Source organism: Ptychodera flava, chromosome 6, assembly GCF_041260155.1.
Source record: "Ptychodera flava strain L36383 chromosome 6, AS_Pfla_20210202, whole genome shotgun sequence".
In the NCBI taxonomy this organism is placed as follows: Eukaryota; Metazoa; Hemichordata; class Enteropneusta; family Ptychoderidae; genus Ptychodera; species Ptychodera flava.
The window spans coordinates 25,315,104-25,335,082 of NC_091933.1; the positions used below are offsets into that span (position 1 = coordinate 25,315,104).

Here is a 19,979-nt window from a genome sequence, read left to right on the forward strand (position 1 = left end):
AGGTGATAGGCTGAAAGTATGTGGCACAATCCCACCGGAAAAGACTTGCACATCGTAGCTAGGTAGTGAAACTTTATACATTAAAACGACACAATTGATCGTTTGAGCTGGGGTCAGGAGGGATGTCCCCTCCCTGGTACAGTAAAGTTTTGAATGTTACACATTAAAATGGAGTCATTTGGTGACCATTTGGAGTGTTTTAAACACGTAGTTTTCGTGAAGACTCAACATTCTGTTAGACACAAAATGATTTCCCACTGTCAAGTACCTTTTCTACAGAGACAAGTGAATATCTTAGCTTAAAAGGAAAACAATCTATGCTGCAGCATAGAGAAACTTTGTCTTTGTTACTACAAAGAAATCAAAATGCAGATCCTGCATTTTGATATGCTAAAAAGTGCGGGGGATTTCTATTTTTTCAAAAGTTTATGCGAGGCATGAGTTCAAGCTCAGGGCGTGGCCATGTATTTTGGAATGCAGCTTCTATCTGGAAATTAATAGGTGTATCCTGAAGCATGTTATGAAAGACAAAATAAATCATGAAATATGGATATTAAGAAATACTTGAGGGCAAATTCTTGCGCCCTTGTCTAACCTTTGTCAAATTAAGTTGCAAATGTCGTCGGAGCTGCGTTTAAAGGTCGTATGGCACCCATACGACCAATGTAAACACTGTATCGAAAGTACAATAGTGATTATTGAAAATTAAAACATGTCGATCACAATCTACATCGCATAACTTAAATGTTGCAGCTATGATGATGAGGTGCATCTAGATACCATGCACGAAATACCAGTACATTGTTTGTAAACAAGAAACTCGCACAGGCGCAGTTCCGACGACTGTTTCCCTTTCGTTTGAAAAGGAGTTCCCGAAACTTTCAATATTGGGCGTTGATGCGGGAACCCCTTCATGTACAATAAATCTTTTGTTGACAGCATGGCACATAACTGTAAAGAACAACAATGGACATCAAATATCCGATGCAGGGCATTTGGACAAGCTGAATCGAGTACTGTATTAGAAATGTTTTCGGAAGAGAAACTGTAGCAGAAGCACAGCAAATAAATATTATTTCTTCAGCCAATTGCATATGTAAAACAGCAACAAAGCATAATAGAGCACTGATGAAATGAAATCAGGTGTTATGAAAATGTGGTGACTTAATGGTGTGCTGAAAATGAAGATTGACATTTAAGTGGGGCGCCCGAAGGCCGCGCCAAAATGAAAGCGGTAAGTGAAAGGGGCGTGACTCAGGCTGAAAGTAACTGTCGACGAGTAATTTTTAACTTCAGTTCTGCTGGCAGTCATGTTATCGTTTCTGCCATCTTTGACTGGATTTTTTTTCAAAGGTAGCCTGTTTGAGTTTTTTTTTCAAAAATCTTCCAGACATCCCAGTATATCAAATGGTCCAACCCTAATTAAGAAATGTGTTTTTCGAGATATATGTGGCAAGGATACCACACAACGGAGTATTTTTAGATACTACACCAGCCGTGACATATGCCTATTTATGTCCCTCTCTTGGAGTCTGCAGATTATGGGTAGATTATGCATGCCCTAATATTCAGCAGACATTACGTACTGTGTCTGTCAAGTCGCTTGTTACAGTCATTCACAACCTGTTCACTTATAGCCTAGATTCTTTCCGTCCGCTTGCCTCCGTACCTCCGTGCCACGGAGGTACGCAGGCAAGCGGACGGAAAGAATCTAGGCTAGTTCACTTAGGGAGCATTCATTTTTTATGGAGGGTGTCGGTGGAAATCAGGGGTTGACTTTTACATGTCATTTTTTTTTTTGAGAGAGAGAGGTCAAATTTTACAATCAATGGGTTTTTGGGGGGGGGGTCAAATTTTACAAAGGTTTATATAGAATTATGGCAAAAATCAACATATAATTGACCTAAAATCATATAACCCAATACCAACATGGCTTTATTCTGTCTGAGTGAGTAGCTGTGAGTCCAAAGCTATGGTGTTTTCGGACGGGATTTCTGCCTTTTACGGGCTGGATTTGATCGACTTTTACATTTTTAACCCCGCCACCATAAGGTTAAAAACGTAAAAGCTATGACCTACAGCTATCTGAACAGGTCATAACAAGTAGAAAGAGCACTTTTGTTCACAAAAATAAAATTTTCAAGTTGATCAAGAGAAATAAGTGTCATGGCAATGTTCACGATATAACTTTGAAAACACTTTGAAAACCGGGGAAAATAGCACCAAGTTTGGAAAATATGGTGTTACATTGAGTGTTTGCAAACATTTTTGGACTTTGTAATGACATAAATTTGGACAAACAGGATTAACAAACATGGGACAAGTGCTTTTAATCAGTTATTTTAACGAGTCACTTTGACTGTCAAATTCACTGAGGTAATTACTGCATCTTCGTACTACTTGGTTCTGATGAGTCACTTTGACTGTTAGATGGTAAGCCAGTCTACTTCCTGTCAACTATTCATTCATCAGTCGGAGGACAATCAGTATCAGATGAGATATTTGGACCATGCTCCTTTTTGTATCCAAGTATAAAGTAGGGGTGTATTACTGAATGTTAAAAAAAAAAATTACACACAAAACTTTGAAATAATACTGCAGACAATTTTCTTTTACTTTCTTCAGAGTAAGTTGTTAGATAGTAAAAATGCCAAGTGAAGACAGAATGAACTTGATTGTGTGTGATTTGTAATCGAGAAAACAAACTAGGAAAGTTAACTATAGGTTTTATATACAGTACTTTAAAAACACAACATACTGCAGGCATTTCTGTTTTATTTTCCTCAGAGTAACTTGTTTGATAGTAAAAAATTACAGTGAAGACAAGAATGGGCTTCATTGTATGTGATTTTTAATCGAGAAAAAATAAGAAAGTTAAAGAGGTTTTATGTACAGCATTTTGAAAAACACGATATCTGCAGGCATTTCTGTTTTATTTTCCTCAGAGTAACTGTTATTAGAGGGACTAAGGAAGGCTTGGGGCGACATGGATACCTCAGACAATGACAAACGACAGTGACATCATCAATATCGACAGTGTTGTGTTCAAAGACACCAACTTTTTTATACTTATGCATATGCCACAAAAAGGACATTTGTTCACATATTTCTTTGTAAGTGAAAAGACAAAAAATATATGTGCATCTTCACAATTTTTTTATAATTTTATGTCTGTCTCTGCTGATTTGACAGAAATCAATGGTTTGGTAATGGAAAATGATGAATTAATCATGTGGAAAAATTACAATTTTGATGGCCATTTTAAATATGTAATGAGGTCACATGACCATAATTGGCATATTTTTGGGCAAGTATTTTATTGTAATTTTGAAATATATGGTCATGGGGGGGCAGTCTTTGATTATTTCAGCAGTCACACGTCATGCCACATGGTACTTCCATATGTCAACTCCACCCCAGGGCATTGGGGTACAAAGGGTTAATCAATCTAATCAGATGAATAATACTTTTCTTGGTGGGTGGGGGGTCACAATTCACCATTGATGAAGGGGGTCATATGGTAGAAAAATAATTTGGAGGGGGTTGCTTTTTTGCATTCTATTTGTAGCTTGAGCTCCATCGATCCCCTCCCCGTAAAAAAAGAATGCTCCCTTTGGTACTTTGCATTTCTTCGAATTCCCATTCAGGCGGCCTTTGGATCGTCTCCAACTATTTATATATAAGAGCTTATATATAACTACTTTGAAAAAATCCAACCCAATATTCATATGCTACCTTGTGCGTGTATTCATCGGTGTAAATTATTGCATTCTCTCTATTTTTACGATTTTTTTTCAATTTTAATTTCGAGTCTCTGTTTCAATCTCTTCTAACGATAAACCATGAAAGGAAATCGCTCATACCGCGTACTGAAAAGAATAGTATACATGACCGGTCGTGGGAAGACACGTCTACGTAGTCGACAGAAGGATTCTCAAAATTTCATTTGGCTATGCCTCGGAAATGACATTTAAATTTTAGAGGGCCAGCTTGCTACCCCTATTCATCTATAAGGGATGGACCATTAGACCTTGGGAGGGGGGGGTGGTCACAATGAAATTGTGAAAATTTTTTTTTACTATTGTAAATTTCTGAAATTTTTTTTTCCAATTGAGATTAGCTGTGCAAATTTTTTTTTCAGAGTAAATTTTCAAATTTATAATTTTTTTTCGTTCGTCGCTGTCTGAAGATAAAGAGGGCAAACATGTGGTGCCAAGCACCACAAGCGGCCACGCAAGCGGTCACTGGGAAGAGGTCAGGAGAGGGGTGTCCCCCTGCTGCTGTTGGAGCTTTTGAAAAATAGAGATTAAAATGGTGTTATTTGGTGGCACTTGGGGAGTATTTTTGCGGGGGGTGGTCAGGAGAGGGGTGTCCCCCTCCTGCCGTTGGAGCTTTTGAAAAATAGAGATTAAAATGGTGTTATTTGGTGGCACTTGGGGAGTATTTTTGTGGGGGGTGGTCAGGAGGGGGTGTCCCCCTCCTGCCGTTGGAGCTTTTGAAAAATAGAGATTAAAATGGTGTTATTTGGTGGCACTTGGGGAGTATTTTTGTGGGGGGTGGTCAGGAGGGGGTGTCCCCCTCCTGCCGTTGGAGCTTTTGAAAATAGAGATTAAAATGGTGTTATTTGGTGGCACTTTGGGAGCATTTTTTTCGGATTACACATCTTCCTCTGAAACATGGTCTTCTTGCTCCTCAGTAGCTTCGTATAGTTTTGAAAATTGACTATTTTGGTTTCCTGGCTTCCCTTTCTACTGCGTGGTGAAATGCCTACATTCACCCCACCAAACATCATGCATATCTCATGATTTACAATTGATTTTGACAAGCTGAGAAGCTAAAATAAGCTAAATAATATAGTGAAATTTGCATATTTTTGTTTTTAGAGCAATTGTTGCCCTTTTTTGATCAAAACATCTATTTCTCTGTAGCAGCATGTCCAAATTGATTGGATGTGTATAGAGGTGTTGAAATTTCAATATTTGTCTTTTTGGGCAATTCATGCCATTCATGGTCAAAAAATCTGTATTCTCTGAAAGGGCTTGTCCAATTTCTTTGAAATTTGCTACACAAAAACGATTAACCATGCAGATTTATTCAGTATTTGAGAAACTTTCAAAGTTCAACCCTTTATGTGTTTTTGTGTTGGGATTTGTTGGATAGATGGCATTCTACGTAGTGTATTGTTGAATGTTAAAACATGTGTTGCTGTTGTTATTTGAGGCTGTTTTTTGAGAAAAAAGAATTGAAAATGCCTTTTTAAAAGCAAAATAATACATAATGACTTGATATGTTGTTTTATCATTATTGACGTGTTTCTACTTGTTCACCCATTCTTGCATTCATCATTGTAATAAAATGCTGTGAAAAAAATGAAACTGATGTGGCCTGCATCTGTTTACCTTGATCTTAAAAGGCAAATACAACTTTCTGTCTTGACAACCATACCATAGTTTCAATGTTTTACCTAGTGTACCTGCTTGGTTTGTACGCGGGAAACAAGTAGAAAACAGGCTCTATAATTTCATAATTTTCAAGTGATCAGAATACAAAAGTCCTGAAAAGATAAGATAATCACAACTTCCAGTATAAGGGATACAGTCACTCTAAATGTATAAATTAAAATTAAAAATGTGCCGGGAGGATGTATTAAAAATACAGAAAGTTGCTTACTGTCGGTAAAATCTAAAAAAAATTCAAAATTTTAAAGACTTTTGCAGATTTTTTTTTTACGCCTTTGTCTTCCTATTTATTTTTTTTTTATTTTGCAAACTAGTTTGAAGATTTTTTTTTTCCTAACTTTCTGCTCTGAAAATTTTTTTTTTTTCCTGTTTTTGACCACCCCCCTCCCAAGATCTAATGGTCCGTCCCTAAGCTTACATCTCTATCAGAGCGACCACAGACAGCTTTGATACCATTGCAAGTGCTTACATGTAATATATGGGATAAGAGGTATGTGCCACGTGACACGTGATAGACACCCGCAGTTGGCTACTTCCTGATTTGCTACACGGCAATGCCTCATGGGAGAATCACTTGCTGGTTACATCGTGTATCCAGATTCCGGGGCCTGGCTGCATTGAATCCAATTTGATTGACGTGTCTGTCATGGGTTTCGTTCCACCCTAAACTTAGCAATGACTGCTGCAGTGCATGTGGCCGTGTAACGACTTGAAATATTCAGAGTTTCCAATTCACATGTATCCATAGCAGCAATGTTAGTGCAGAGCATTGCACTCAATAAACATTAAATACTGTTGTTCGCAATATTTTGCGGAAAGACTTCGCATACCTGGCCATACGTTAAATAGTTTACTTCCCGAAGCGGTGCATTGCGTCGCATGCCACATTGCCTTGTTCCATATGTAGCTTTGCCGATGCATTGACCTTCCGCGCACAACAGAATAAGCAGTACCACCTGTGGTCGCGTTCGGGACACCCTTTTCACGAATCAAATCCACTTTTCCCCTTTAAATGTACGCCAGTGAAGTACACGCAAAGTGCCCTGTTAAAGCTCCTTTGGCGGCCATTTTGAATTTCTTTCGCAAGCTTATCCGATATCCGTGTACCGTACCGTAAAGCACATTGTATTGCACATTAAGAAAAATAAGACTTACGGATATTACGAGACTTTGAGGCGAATGAAATCGAATTTTCATAATATTCATACGCGGAAAAGGAAAATTCTCGAAGCTCGATTTGAATGTGCATAAATGTGTATTTGACTTTACCAGCACAGCAATATGAGCGAATTTTCAATTTGACTTTTTATGAAGTAGCACACGCATGTTCGAAAATTTTTATGTTGCCGTCTGGATAGGGACCACATACAGTCCTGGATTGTACACCATGATGGAGCTAATCTTTTTTAGCTCCATGATTGTACTGATCGGAGGGGTTGAAATCTGCGCTGCAGCGCAACCGTAGAAAGTGTATGAAATTTATGTCTACGCTTGCGACACTGAAAAAAAATCGCCGCACCTCGAGTTCCAAAGGCCGTGCGTGTTTTTTGATCTATATCTATGGTCATCGAAATAAAATAAGCAAAAAGCTGATAAACAGGTTTTAGGAATTTTCATCATTGTCATCAAAATCGCTTTGCCAATTAGACATCATAAGCATTTATAATATGTCGAAGACGGTCACATGTACAAATGAAGTCTTAAACAGAAAGAAAAAAGAAGAAAAACTTCATATTGATGCGTCACTGCTTCACGTCAGCACGAGGGGCCCACTGCATGCACTTATATCGTGCGTCATCACATGGAGTGACGTCATTATAATTGACATGTATATACGGACGAGGACGCATGTGTCTATCAGCAGACATCTCCAAGGAAACTAGTGGATTAATCCTGGGAGTTGTGTGTGTTTAGGGATCGTACAAACCCCACGCCAGAAATCGTACAGCTTCAGTTTCGCAATGAACATTTTGATTTTCCAAATCGTGTTTTATAGCGACCTTACAAAACATGTGTTATGGTTTGTACAAGCATGGAGGTAGAAAGAGACTACCTCCATGGTACAAGTGAACTCAACGCTGCCCACTTTCGGGCCAATTTAGCCTGCCATATACACCCACACAGTAGCTCTGCTATGGGCTATCCCCGAGTCAGAAATAATGCAAGAATATGATAATGCATGGAGAAGTACCCCCATATATATATATATATATATATATATATATATATATATATATATATATATATATATATATATATATATATATAAAATTATCTGTTTTTTTTCATGTACCTGCTAGGATGAATATTGATAATACATATATATCATCAAAATTTGCTTGCAAGTACTTTTGTGATTAAAAAATTAAAATATGGGACTCTGATAGAACAGAAGTGAAAACAAGTGAAGTTACAGTCTTATTTGACAATACAGTTACAGTTTTATTTGACAATATTACAAAATTAACTTTACAGGTGTTCAGAGCCTGGTAAAAACCATTCCACAGATGCTTTTCCATGGAGTGTATGGTTGTGGAATTAGCATAATTTATCCCCGGTGTGCTAACTGCCCTTTGCATTAGTACCCCTGGGTCCAGGTCTGCTGTGATTTGAATGTAATGACATTCCTAAATTTACAAAAACTCTAGGGTTTTATCATTGCGTTAAAACAAAGTTAAGCTCTGCAGCTGGATAAATTTATGAATTGCCAGTAATGCATTATTTTGGACCAGAACTCAGGTGTAAGATCTAATTGTAGTTCAGTGTTTTTCTTCATCAATCTGTATTTAAGAGGGAATTACCGGTACAAGATGAAGTTAATAGTAGTAAATAATGGCTTCCATCAGAGCGGAAAGTCTTGATCTTGATCCCATTGGTTGAGCATATACCAAAAACTTCCTTGTTAGCCATGGCCACTGGCTCATATAAGAAACAAAGACCAAATTTACATAGCCAGAGACTAACAATGATTTTGAATTCCTACAGGCCATCACAATATTAAGGGTAAGACCATTCACCATACCTGCATGTGCTCACACCATTTTACTGAAAGTGGACATCTTGAACTTTTCCTGATCAAAAATACTTGAAAATATAATACATGCCACAGATTTTCATGATAATATGCTCATGCAATTTTGCCTACTGTTGTTGATTCTGACTCTGCTGTATCAAATGCATGAAGAGTAGGACTCTCCTTTGAACTGCAGTTGCCAATCACTTCTGTTTACATCCGTGTTGACCCTTTAAAACTTTTAGAGCCCCATTAAAAAGTAAAGACAATTAATATTGGTGAACCTGACACACCCAGTCTGAATTTTCATAAATCTAATTATAGGCAGTCAAATTGTACGATTATAGCCCTAGCACTTTTCCAATGTATATATCCTTCAAGTCAGGTGTTGCCTAATTTAACTTTGGAGTGATTGCAAAATCCTTAGATGAACACCTGGCAAGGCCCTGCACAGGTTTTCGATGCATCTCTCGCCGCTGTCTGACAGAGAAAGTAATCTTTCCCATGATGCTTTGCTTGATCCGGACCTGCTGGTCTCATTGAACAAGATCTGAGGAATGAAAGAATCAGAGAAAGAATTCCATTAAATTGTGAAATGGCTGTCTTCAACCCTTCAAATTTATTTCATAAAAAATTGCTAATTTTTATTTGATATAGAGCGATAATTAAAGGATGATGGTTGGTAGGCACATATTTTATAATTTATATTAGCAAAGACCATTAATTTTACAGGTTTTGCAATTGAAAACATGCCAGGATTTGCCTGAGGTTGCACAGGTCTTTGCTTGAATGGCTTGTTAGGCTTTATTTGTTTGAAAGCATAAGATACACTTTAAAAAGGCAAGAATTTATTTTGAACAAAATGAGCACCTCAACATGTGTATAAATTCAAATGACAGTTGTTTGTAATATTGCAATGCAACTCAGTATTATGGATGCAGTTACAGGGAGATTTCTTTTCACGTTTGAACATTCTTTCTCAAAGGAGCAATGGGAGAATATTACAAACTTAAAAGTGTGCCAAATTTTCCTCCTCAGATTTTTAAGCATTTGTGGAGTAATCTTCTATGCAAGAAATGGGCAAACTATGGTCTGTTTCTCATGTTGATGGCAATAAAGTTACAAAAATGGACTCCAAATGTCAGTTGATCTTGCATTCCATTTGACAATTGTGTTCTCGAACACAAAACTTTACACAGTGACTCTGAATTTTTAACAGGAGGTTTTCAAAGTTTCAAGGTACAACAATTTTTACGAATCTAACTTTTGAGGTTATCACCTTGATGTGGTAAAAATCACAAAAAATATAAAACAACATTATCCAACAGAACAACACGTACCTCATCAATTTGTTGTGTTAAAAAGTTCAGTTGGTAAAGCGTTTCCCACATTCCAGGTGTTCTCTGACTGCGCTTTGAATAGCCAATCAAGACAGCATGAAACTCGGCAATGAAATGCATCTGCAAGAAATGATAAAGCAAGGATAAATGAATTATGTTGTGACATAACAGTTTAATAGATGATTATGTAGTCTTTGTTCAGTACAATTGCAATGATGTACTCCTGAATTATTAAGGGGCGTGATGTGTACGGCCAGAAGATCATGTGATGGCGATACAAACAAACCCATATGTACAGGTGCATATAGAAATACACCATATTTCTATGCGTGTTTGCTTGTACCGTGGTCAATTTGAATTCCATGTCTAACTTAGCTGTACCTCACTTTCAAGCGTGTGAAATGTACCAAAGTCACACCAGTAGTTTTTTGTTCTGCACATGTTTGTTGATTATTTTTGAAAAAGCAAAAGTAGTCTTAGTGTTGATATTTCACAAAGAAAGAAATCTATTTCACTTATCTTGAGGTAATTCCATAAACTGATTTGGTTTGGAAAAAGGAGGTGTCATTAAATTGACCGTGATGACTGTATGTAGGTGTTAGTGGAAAAGCTTCTGGAATCATAATATCAAGATTTTCACTTTGCTAAAGTGTTTTTTCTCTGAGGAGTGCCTTGTTCATCAACATTCATCAAAATGTCTTTGATGGGCATCCTTGAAAGTAGTCAAGCTGTGAAAAATTGTGAAATTTTGCATTCACAAGTATGCTGAAGTGTTGCCCCCTGTACCAAACATATCCAAAGAAAATTCCAATATCCAAATTAAAGAAAATAGCAGTTGTTAAATATTGAAATTTGGTCAGGTCATTCATTTTTATTTTGCCATGCTTTTACATACATGACTTTTACAATCAAGAAATTTTTGATAAAAATTGTCCTTTTAAATTTAAATTCTATATAGATATCATCAAGTTTGGAGAGATTTTTGTTTGAATCGTATACTTCGTATTTTACAATCGAAACATTTGATCTTGGCTTAATTAGCAATTTGTAAAAGTTACAAAAAATGAATTTCTTTTCTTTGAGGAAACAGGCAAAACGAATTCATTATTTTCAGTGTATTTGAGAGAATTTTGATACAGTACCTGCGTGTACATCCTTATGATCTTGTCAGCAGTTTTTAGGAATGTTTGGAGTTTTGGAATTTCTTCAACACAGGTAAGCCGTTCCTTGGCAACAACTTGCAGCTTCTGTCGTAGAAATTGATTTTTTTGTACTGAGAATGTAATTGACTTTGTCCTTTCCATGGTGCCATGGCTTGTAGAAGTCAGAGATTTGTTGCTACAGCTGTTGTTGAAATCGAAGTACTGTTTTACACGTTGCAAATCCATCTTAGCCCAGAACTACAGTAGGAAACAGAGAGTGCTTATTGTGAAAACATCATTTTCATGAAAATGGCAATAGTATGGAAAGCTTTCTCTGTGTATGTTGCCTTTTTTTGACTTTGAAATTGATGGGACACAATTATCATGAGCATGAAAGTACAACCAGAATTATAACTTTCAATTATTAATATTAATGTCTGAACTACAAATATAGGTTTTGATACAAAAAGTTGATTGATATGGCAGATCTCACACAGATTGATATCATGCTGTACTACACTCATTATGTGAGATTGATGTTTGTTTCACATATCCTTTTGATATCACACACGCACATACACACAGACACAAATATAGACATAGACACATACACACAATTGGACATGACGGCCCCTGGTCCACTTCTCATGTCTTACCGTTGTTTTGGCTAGTTTCCTGACAGCTTGTTTTGTCAGTAAAATTTTACGTCTGTGGTTGGCCCGACTATGTTGCAGTGATGTTACATGTAAGTATTCATTTCTGTACATGTACAAGTCTTCTCTCAGTTCCTGCAATTGGCAAATTGTATTCACAAAAGTGACTTTTATAATCTCCAGAAAAAATTATTGATGACTCTTACAGAGGAAACACACATAGGCAAAAAAAATGTTTTTGTTATTAACATATTTCTGGAAACAGGGAGGAATTTTTCCAGTTTTTATTATTTTAGTGGGAAGTCGACCCACAAATATGCCTAAAATTTAGCAAAATCATGAGTGATGCAAAAAATAATTAGGGGTTTGAGGTTCTTAAACAGGGTAGGTCTCAGTATCCAGACACACAAATATTGTTTATTTGGGCTTCTTAAAAATGTGATGGAAAAAAATCACTTAACATGAGTGTTTTCTCCTGTGAAGTCCATAACAGAGAACCTTAAGACATCTCGAAGTGTTTGAAATAAAATTCTTTTCATGTTTTTTAGGACATGTGTCAAAGATTGAACCTTGAAAACTATAAATATCAATACATGGGAAGCACAACATAGCAAAACAAATGAAAAAGGTACACATGGAATAGGTCTTTCCAATAACATTGATGTTGTTATTCACCTAAGCTTTGACAAAAATTTTGATTAAGTATTCAAGGAAAAGTGCAGAAAAGAAATTAATATTGATATTGATATAAGAGTCTGTGTGAAACATGGAACCCTTTACCTACCTTTGTAATTTTTGCCTTGCAAGGATAAAGGCAGAGTTGTCCACTGTGATCTTGGGCTTGCCTCATACACTTCCAGCAGAATGAATGGCGGCAGTTACAATACATCCATTGGCAACCGCCATTTTTCTGCAGTGGGTAGTGGCAATTTGGACATGGCTTCACCCTGACTGAAGTAATTTTCTGACCATCATCGACCATGACTGTTTTATAGGAAAGAAAAAATGAAGAGTTGTCAAAGTATATTGTGTATGAAAGTTAACCTTGAGTTGTCTTTGTTTGTATGCGTCTACAACTACCTCAAGTAATGTTTTTTTTGTTCAAATATCGCCCCTGAGCAGGAATTAAGTCTTGATGGTAATAATATGAGAGATTTAACATTTCTAGATAATAGAAAATTAATCAAATAATCAAAAGAAAGTTCAATTGTATTTTTTTTGGGGGGAATCAAATAGCTCTTAGGAGCAAATTGAATTCTTTTTTTTTAATTTTAATTTGGCCTGATTTTGTGTTATACATCCCTTTTGCAGAGTACACACTTCATATTGTGATGTTATCATTGTAATTAATAACTCTTCAACAATACGTCTTATTGTTATTTTGCACTTATCCAAACTGCTTCATGTAAATAAAAGATAACAACACTAAATACATGTTTAGGAAAACAGTACTATAGTCTTTAGCTTGTGATTGCATTATGACTTGACAGACGCAAGTATATAGTGAAAAATTATTGTACTCACAGAGATTCAAACAAATTATAATTATATAACATGACACTTATGACAATTTAAGTTTTCATCGACCGTTTATAATGCACAAAAATAATTTAACTTACTTGGTTTCGGTCTTTTCTTCCTGTAGATTTCAGCTTGCTGGCATGTAGCTGGCCAATGGGCAGCCTCCTTACAAAGCCAACACCAGCTGTATCCACAGTCACATTCAATGACAGGTGACGGAACATTCTTGCCCATTTCCATGGTCACCTCTACAAATCTGTTGCATTTGGGCGATGGGCAAAATTTCATGTTTTGGTGACTTTTGGCGATTTCTAGATTAATAAGCAGATTCCAGTATTGTGTGTACATTTTAGCCGGCAGGAAAGACATCAGAACCACAGAGTCCAGCTGGGTGGTACATTCATAGCCCTGAAAGAAAGAATGAATAAGGAAGAAGATTATTACAATTAAGTGATAAATTTTACTTTCAACCTTGATTCAATTTCAAAATATTTCCTTTACTTTCTACAGCACAATATGCTCACCTATAAAAACACTGGAAAGAAATAAAAGAAATTTGGACAGCTCATTGACTGTTGTTTTCTCATTAATAAGATAATCCCTGCTGGAAATACTCCATAGGGATTTCAATGATGTGCATCAAATATGAACATTACAGTAAACAGTAAAAATAGAGGAGAGAGTAAGACAAAGTTTTTAAGAAGTCGGCCGTGTTGATGGAAGACTATAATTTCATATCATAATAAGTTCATGTTTATTATTGATGAAAACTGCCTAATAATGACGTTTATGTTAATAATTCCTGGGTGCCTCGCCTGTTGATACTGACAGAACCAATTAGATAATTTCCGATAATGATTGAAACTGGACTGCCAGAGAGAGAAAAACTGTGCTTGTACTCCTTTGAGTGCTAAAAGATCTCAGGTTACTATATCAAGTGTCAGCACAGATATGTGCAGCTCAGGTACTTACCGGGCATGTAATTGGAACTTGACCCGACCTGACCTTTGTGGTCAGGTGCATTTTCCAGCACTCATTACAGAACCAGTGTTTGCAGGCCGACATGGCTGTCGCTGAGACATGTCCCTGCAGAGCTGAGAAAGGCTGGAAACAAATGTTGCAGGATTCTTCATGACAAGGTCTTGTCTTGACGACAGGAATAATGGTGTTGTTTGTGTCCTCCTGCAAGAATGAATGAGATGTTTTAGGATATAGAATATATTGTATGTAAATGAGCTATGACCTTTGACATATGTACTGAGTATACAAAGGTATCGTCACATTTTATGTCAAAAGACAATACTCAATATTATTTTAATCTCATTTTTTTCCTCAATTTTTCAGTAGAGACACACAAGTCAGACTAATAATCCCTGTTATCATCAACAGTAAAATCATATATAAGAACAGCTGTTACTTGCAATTAAAAGCCCGAAAATCAATTTTACAGTAATTATATTTTAATAAACCAGGTTATGCAGAGCATATCGCTCCTATAACATACCAAGAACTGGCAGAGATTTTATTTAAGGCAAATAGAAACAGTCCCTGTGCCATTATGTCTCACTGACGCGACAAAAGTGGTGTCAATTTGCTATTAAAAGAGCTAGATAGAGCAATAAAGACTTTGAAAAATTTTAATTTGTGGAGAGTGCACATATCGTGCAAGTAACTTTCATCATGATGTATACTGAGTTACATTTCAACCTAAAGAGTTCCACTGCTCGATTTCCTGGACAAATGTATTCATCAATTAATTGTTTGAATATGTAAGTCAAACCACAAGGAACAGGCCTTATGGTATGTAAAGTTGCTAAAACTCAAGAGAATGCATTACCTGGATTTCATTTTGATGATCACTGATGATCTCTGATGGTTTTTTACAGACGTAGTGATAGCAACTCATCCTGTTCACAGTTTCCATGACAACAGTGGGCTTCCGTCTTAGACTGTCGTCCCCTTGGTCACTAACACTGAAAAAGACAAACCAACAAATAAGTCGGCGGTCATATTACACACATTAGTTTAAATTACAGGGTTTAATTTTGAAGACATTATTAATGTAACCAACAGCTAAGTGGAAATGCTACATTTATATAACACATAATTATCATTATTGAATGTCATTTTCTTTCTAAGCACCCACTTCCTGTTGATTTAAGCAAGGGACACAGCCACTGTGCAGTGATTCCGTGCTCCTCTGTTTGAATGTTCTGAAGGATCACAAAATTAACCTCCCCAGAACTTTGTAAAGTACAACATGTGCATCACCATTATGTGTTAACATAAAAGAAAAAACAAAACAGAGTACAACAAACACAAACCTGTGATATGGAATAGTCTTGGCAATATTTGTTACGCATTCAATGACTTCTCTCAATGACAGAACAGCACCTTTTGGAATTTCAGCTTTCATCCTTTGTACTACATCCTTTGTAATGTAGTCATCGTGAACTCCACACAAAGTCACTCTGCAGGTCAAAAGAAAGTATCAGAGTAGAGTTTAAATTCAGCAATAACACCCCATTTTCTTTGTGCCTGGTACCTGTTCAGCAATGTTGATTACAAAATTGGTCAAGTAAACTTTCACTGGAAATAAAATCTGAAAAAATAAACATCATAGTGGCAATTATAAACTGAACATCACAGTGGCACTGATAAACTATTTTATGACTGGAGAATCAGTCTATTGTGGATATTATTGCTCCTACCAAGATAGAATCTGAACATCAAGTTCAAACAGCTTGACTCTACATTCAACAAATTACTGCAATGCCTGAGATCTTAATAATTTGCAAGAAAGTTTTTAAAATTATGGTCATAATTTCCATATTTTTCATTATGAAATTGAACCTGTATAGCAATGGTGTGAATGTTGAGCTATTAGGGGTGGACCATTTGATATCCTGGGGGGGCTTGGAAGATTTGGGGAAAAAAAAAGATGCCAGGTGGAGTTGCTCGAAAAAAAAAATCTGGCTTTAAGTGGCTGATGGAAAAAAAATTATGGACCATTGCGACTCGGAAAAAAAAAATCTTGGCAATTGTTCGATGCACACTGCAGCATCAATAAAAATCAAGCAGTAGCTCTGGAGTTTTATAAAGCATAAACCATTTCAAGCTTGAGGAACAATAACTGAATATGAACAATTGTACAGTATACATGACCTTCTGATTAGAGGAAGTGTGCTGAAATTGAAATTGCTCACCAGTGTTTTCCAGAAATGTGTAAATCTGAATGTAAGGATTTTGTCAAAATACCACAAGAAGAGAAACAGCCTGCAAACATTTTACTATTATCGTTTGCGTATAGAAAACTCATAACAATGAAAAATGCGTAGAGACTCAATCCAATGTGTAATATTATTACGCATTGGATCGACTCTCTACACATTTTTTCATTGTTATGAGTTTTCTATATACGCTTGTTTTATTCGTAAATGCGAACACTGTTATAGTGAATTATCTTACCAATGTTTTTCTTAACAAAAGCGAATGTGTTTTGATTAGAATTGAATGAGTTTGATGGTTTTGGGGAAACTACTATGTGGTAATGAAGAATGGGAAATGGGCAATGAAATGAGCAGACAGCAGGTGATTTAAGATTAAATGTTACATCTTCACTGCAAATAAAACCATAAGTGTGTCATAAATAATACAAACAAAACAAAATCATGTTTGTTTGTTTTGTTGTATGTGAGCCACATCTAAGACACACAACAAAAGTACTGTTTCAGTCTGTAAATGTCACCTCAGATGCCACCAGAGAAAACCATTTCCACTCCAAAATTTCATTTTTCGCCTTGCGAGAGGGGGGCCACCCCCCTCTCGCGCTCTCCCCCCTCGTTCGCAAAGCTCACTCGCCACTCAGTCGCTTCGCTCCCTCGCAGTCCATCCGTCTACTTTCTTAAATTACCCGGCTACTTACAATGTAAGGACAACACTGACAAGTAAATGCCATAAATGTACATGATTTTACAAATATGTTTTTGTAAAGTGAATCAAAAATGTACATGTATTTACATAACTTCATTTAGTTTCTTGAATATAGTCTGTGTGCGATAGAACAGCATCTTGTTACTGGGTGTGAAAAACCAAGCAAACAAACATTGCACCGAAATTTGGTAAAAAAAAAATATATCTCGAAGAAGGAAAGTGAAAAAAAAGTTGCCAGCATATGCCCTGTAGAAAAAAAATAATTCATGGTGAAGCACGTGGGAAAAAAAATAATGGCTCTCCACCAATTTTCCAAGCCCCCCCCCCCCAGGATATCAAATGGTCCACCCCTTACCTGTATTCTGCTGGATCTTTGTTGCTTGACTCGAAAAGAACACTGAGGGCGCACCCAGAGTCCTTGAGTTTTTGAACTGTGAGATCCCCTTTCCCATTGGTAAAACAGTCAATCAATGATGGAGTGATGTCGATAGCAAATTTCAATGGAACGCAACCACCTTCCTTGTAGCTGCTACCAAACAGTGCAGCTGTCTTTTCTGGCTCTTCGTCATTCAACCAGCAAATAATTGATGCTTTCCTTGGATGAGCCTTTTCAGGAAGAGCTTGCTTTCCCTTATTTGCAGCAATTGTTGTCTTATTCTGCTTCTTCTCCTTAGCGAGTGTCATCCTATGCCAATTACTCTCCTCGCCTCCTTGTATTTTATTTTCTTCGCCAGTGATGACAAAAGAACCCTTCTCGTGCATCTTAACAGGATGAGACGTAGCACCATTCCCGGTTTTACGTTCACTGGATTTGTAATCTTTACCTTTCCTCTTTTTGCGATGACTTGTGTTTCTTGGCCTTATACCATCCAAGATGTTCAGCATGACAGGTTGCCTGGTTACAGGATAATTTTCCTCACCATAGAAGTCTTCATCGTTATCATATTCTTCACAGAGATAATCCTCGATCCATGCATTCTCGTCATAATCTTCCAACTTCAAGTTCAAATTTAGCTTTCTTCCCTTTCCTCCTGTAGATCTTTTCCCAATATCTGTTATAATTAGAAAAATAATCAGATGCCTATCAGTTGAACCATTTATTAGCTTGCTGGCAGATTCTCTGCAATGTACACAAGTATGAATACATCACTGTATATTCTTCTTCATCAACAAATATATTTCACTTTGATTGATATAAACATAATATGGAAATCACAAAAAGCTAAAAAAATGAGAATATGTGGTTGTTTTATACATACCTCCACACACCTCAGGAAGTTCACAGTTTCTTGGAAGCTTATTGAGTGGATATCTGTCTTTTGGTTTGGCGTAACAAATTTCAAAGAGCAGTTCTGGTTCCTCTTCTTCACTTTCAATGTCATCATATTCCGTTTCTTGTATTTTCTTCTTTCTTTTCTTGGAAGCAGGTCTGTCGTTGTACAAAAGATCGCTCGCATAGGCATACTTGTGCCTCCTCGGCGTTTTGTAAGGCATCTCACTTTTGCTGTCTGTGACTGATAGGCAGTCTGGTCGTTTGCTTCCAAAGCAATATTCGGACGTTTCTCTCTGCACGACTACGACTCGATAATCTGCTTCTCTGTAGCTGTCCTGTTCACACTGCAAATCACGCTGCAGCATGTTGGGCAGAAGCCACCTTTTCTTTTTGTTCATGCTGTACACAAGATCCGACTGCCAGATGGGGTTCTTCTGAACAATATCTGATGTTTCCCCTGAGAAGAAAAATTGTGAGAAAAAACGTTTTCAATTGGCAAGTGTATGAGAAATGAACAGTTTACAGGTGTAATAAGTAAATTAAATATTTGTTTGCACTTTCTATGCCAAAATTGCAGGGTTTTATTTTCTAGGGAAGAATTTGACTAAACTTTAATTGACTTCTGTAAAGGAACATGGGTGTGAAAGAGTTAATGCCTGTTTGTATGTAAATTTTTGAAGCATGATGAATTGTACCAAAGAGGGTACCAAAGTGGAGAACTAGACTGATGTTTGCAAAACTTCAACAAAAATAAATGCTTATGAAATAATACAGATTGCACATGTTATTAAAAAGCTACAGGGAATATTAACAAAACTTCTATTCTAAAAATAGTATTTAAAAAAAAAACAGTCTCCAGTTATTGGTATCTATAGTACTTTTTCGAGAGGAGCAACAATACATGCAGCATTAACAGTGCTAACATTCCTGCTCCAAATTTCTTACATATGAAGAAAACTGCCATGAACTCTTTCTTGATAATTCTAAACACAGTGTTCTAAATAACTTTAACCAGATAAATAACCAGAGGAAACACAGACACTTGTTTTGCTCTCAGATACCCAGATCAATTATTGAGACACCAAAGTGGAACACGAGATGACTTACCATCAGTGAATGACACTTGTAAGCCACCATCATCGAACTGGTGGGCAAAATCTTGAAGGATTCGCTTCTTGTCCTCTTGGGTCTCGACATTTTTAACTTTCTTAACAATCTTAAACTGTCCACTGTGGGTCACTTTCAGGTGTCGGCTGACTCCCTGAGTGCGTCTGATAGTTTTTGCACTGCGGATGCCAAAGCGACCAGTTTTGCTTTTCGCCATGATCTATAAAAATGAATTACAACAGAGTCACTGATTTTGTAACGTTCCCCACACAAAAGTGAACTTGCAACAAAATAACAGGGGCTCACAATTTGCGAAGACAGAAAAATTGCTGGATGAAGTACAACTGTCATTGTCAAGCAAGGAAACAAAAAAGAGACAAACCTGGGATTCAAATTAACACTTGGTCTGTGATGTAGTTATTTGGCAGCTAGGCCTTGTCTCTCCTGGTCTGCTTTCGCAGTGTCTGAAAGATTTAACCGATCTCCCTTCTATATAGTGTACATGTTGCAGTTCTGTTGTGCAATTGAGCCTGTGGAT

General features: G+C 36.8%; 1 protein-coding gene across 1 annotated transcript; it reads right to left on the reverse strand.

The window, feature by feature from the left end:
- Positions 1-7,871: 7,871 nt before the first annotated feature.
- LOC139135309 (uncharacterized) lies at positions 7,872-19,957 on the reverse strand. The gene is made up of 13 exons (XM_070702650.1): positions 19,824-19,957; positions 19,442-19,661; positions 18,321-18,791; positions 17,417-18,113; positions 15,453-15,599; positions 14,966-15,101; positions 14,101-14,310; positions 13,227-13,536; positions 12,392-12,591; positions 11,611-11,742; positions 10,955-11,212; positions 9,813-9,932; positions 7,872-9,022 (listed from the first exon to the last, which is right to left on the reverse strand). Exons 2-13 carry the CDS (start codon positions 19,656-19,658, stop codon positions 8,870-8,872), a joined length of 3,051 nt encoding a protein of 1,016 aa, XP_070558751.1. The 5' UTR covers positions 19,659-19,661; positions 19,824-19,957; the 3' UTR covers positions 7,872-8,869.
- Positions 19,958-19,979: the final 22 nt, after the last annotated feature.

Excerpts from the sequence above, each read along its gene's own strand:
- LOC139135309 (XM_070702650.1), bottom strand. The coding sequence starts at position 19,658 with ATGGCGAAAAGCAAAACTGGTCGCTTTGGCATCCGCAGTGCAAAAACT. Across the intron at positions 18,114-18,320 it reads ACTTCCTGAGGTGTGTGGAG|ATATTGGGAAAAGATCTACA; the intron begins GTATGTATAAAA and ends TAATTATAACAG. Across the intron at positions 14,311-14,965 it reads ATCATCAAAATGAAATCCAG|GAGGACACAAACAACACCAT; the intron begins GTAATGCATTCT and ends TCATTCTTGCAG.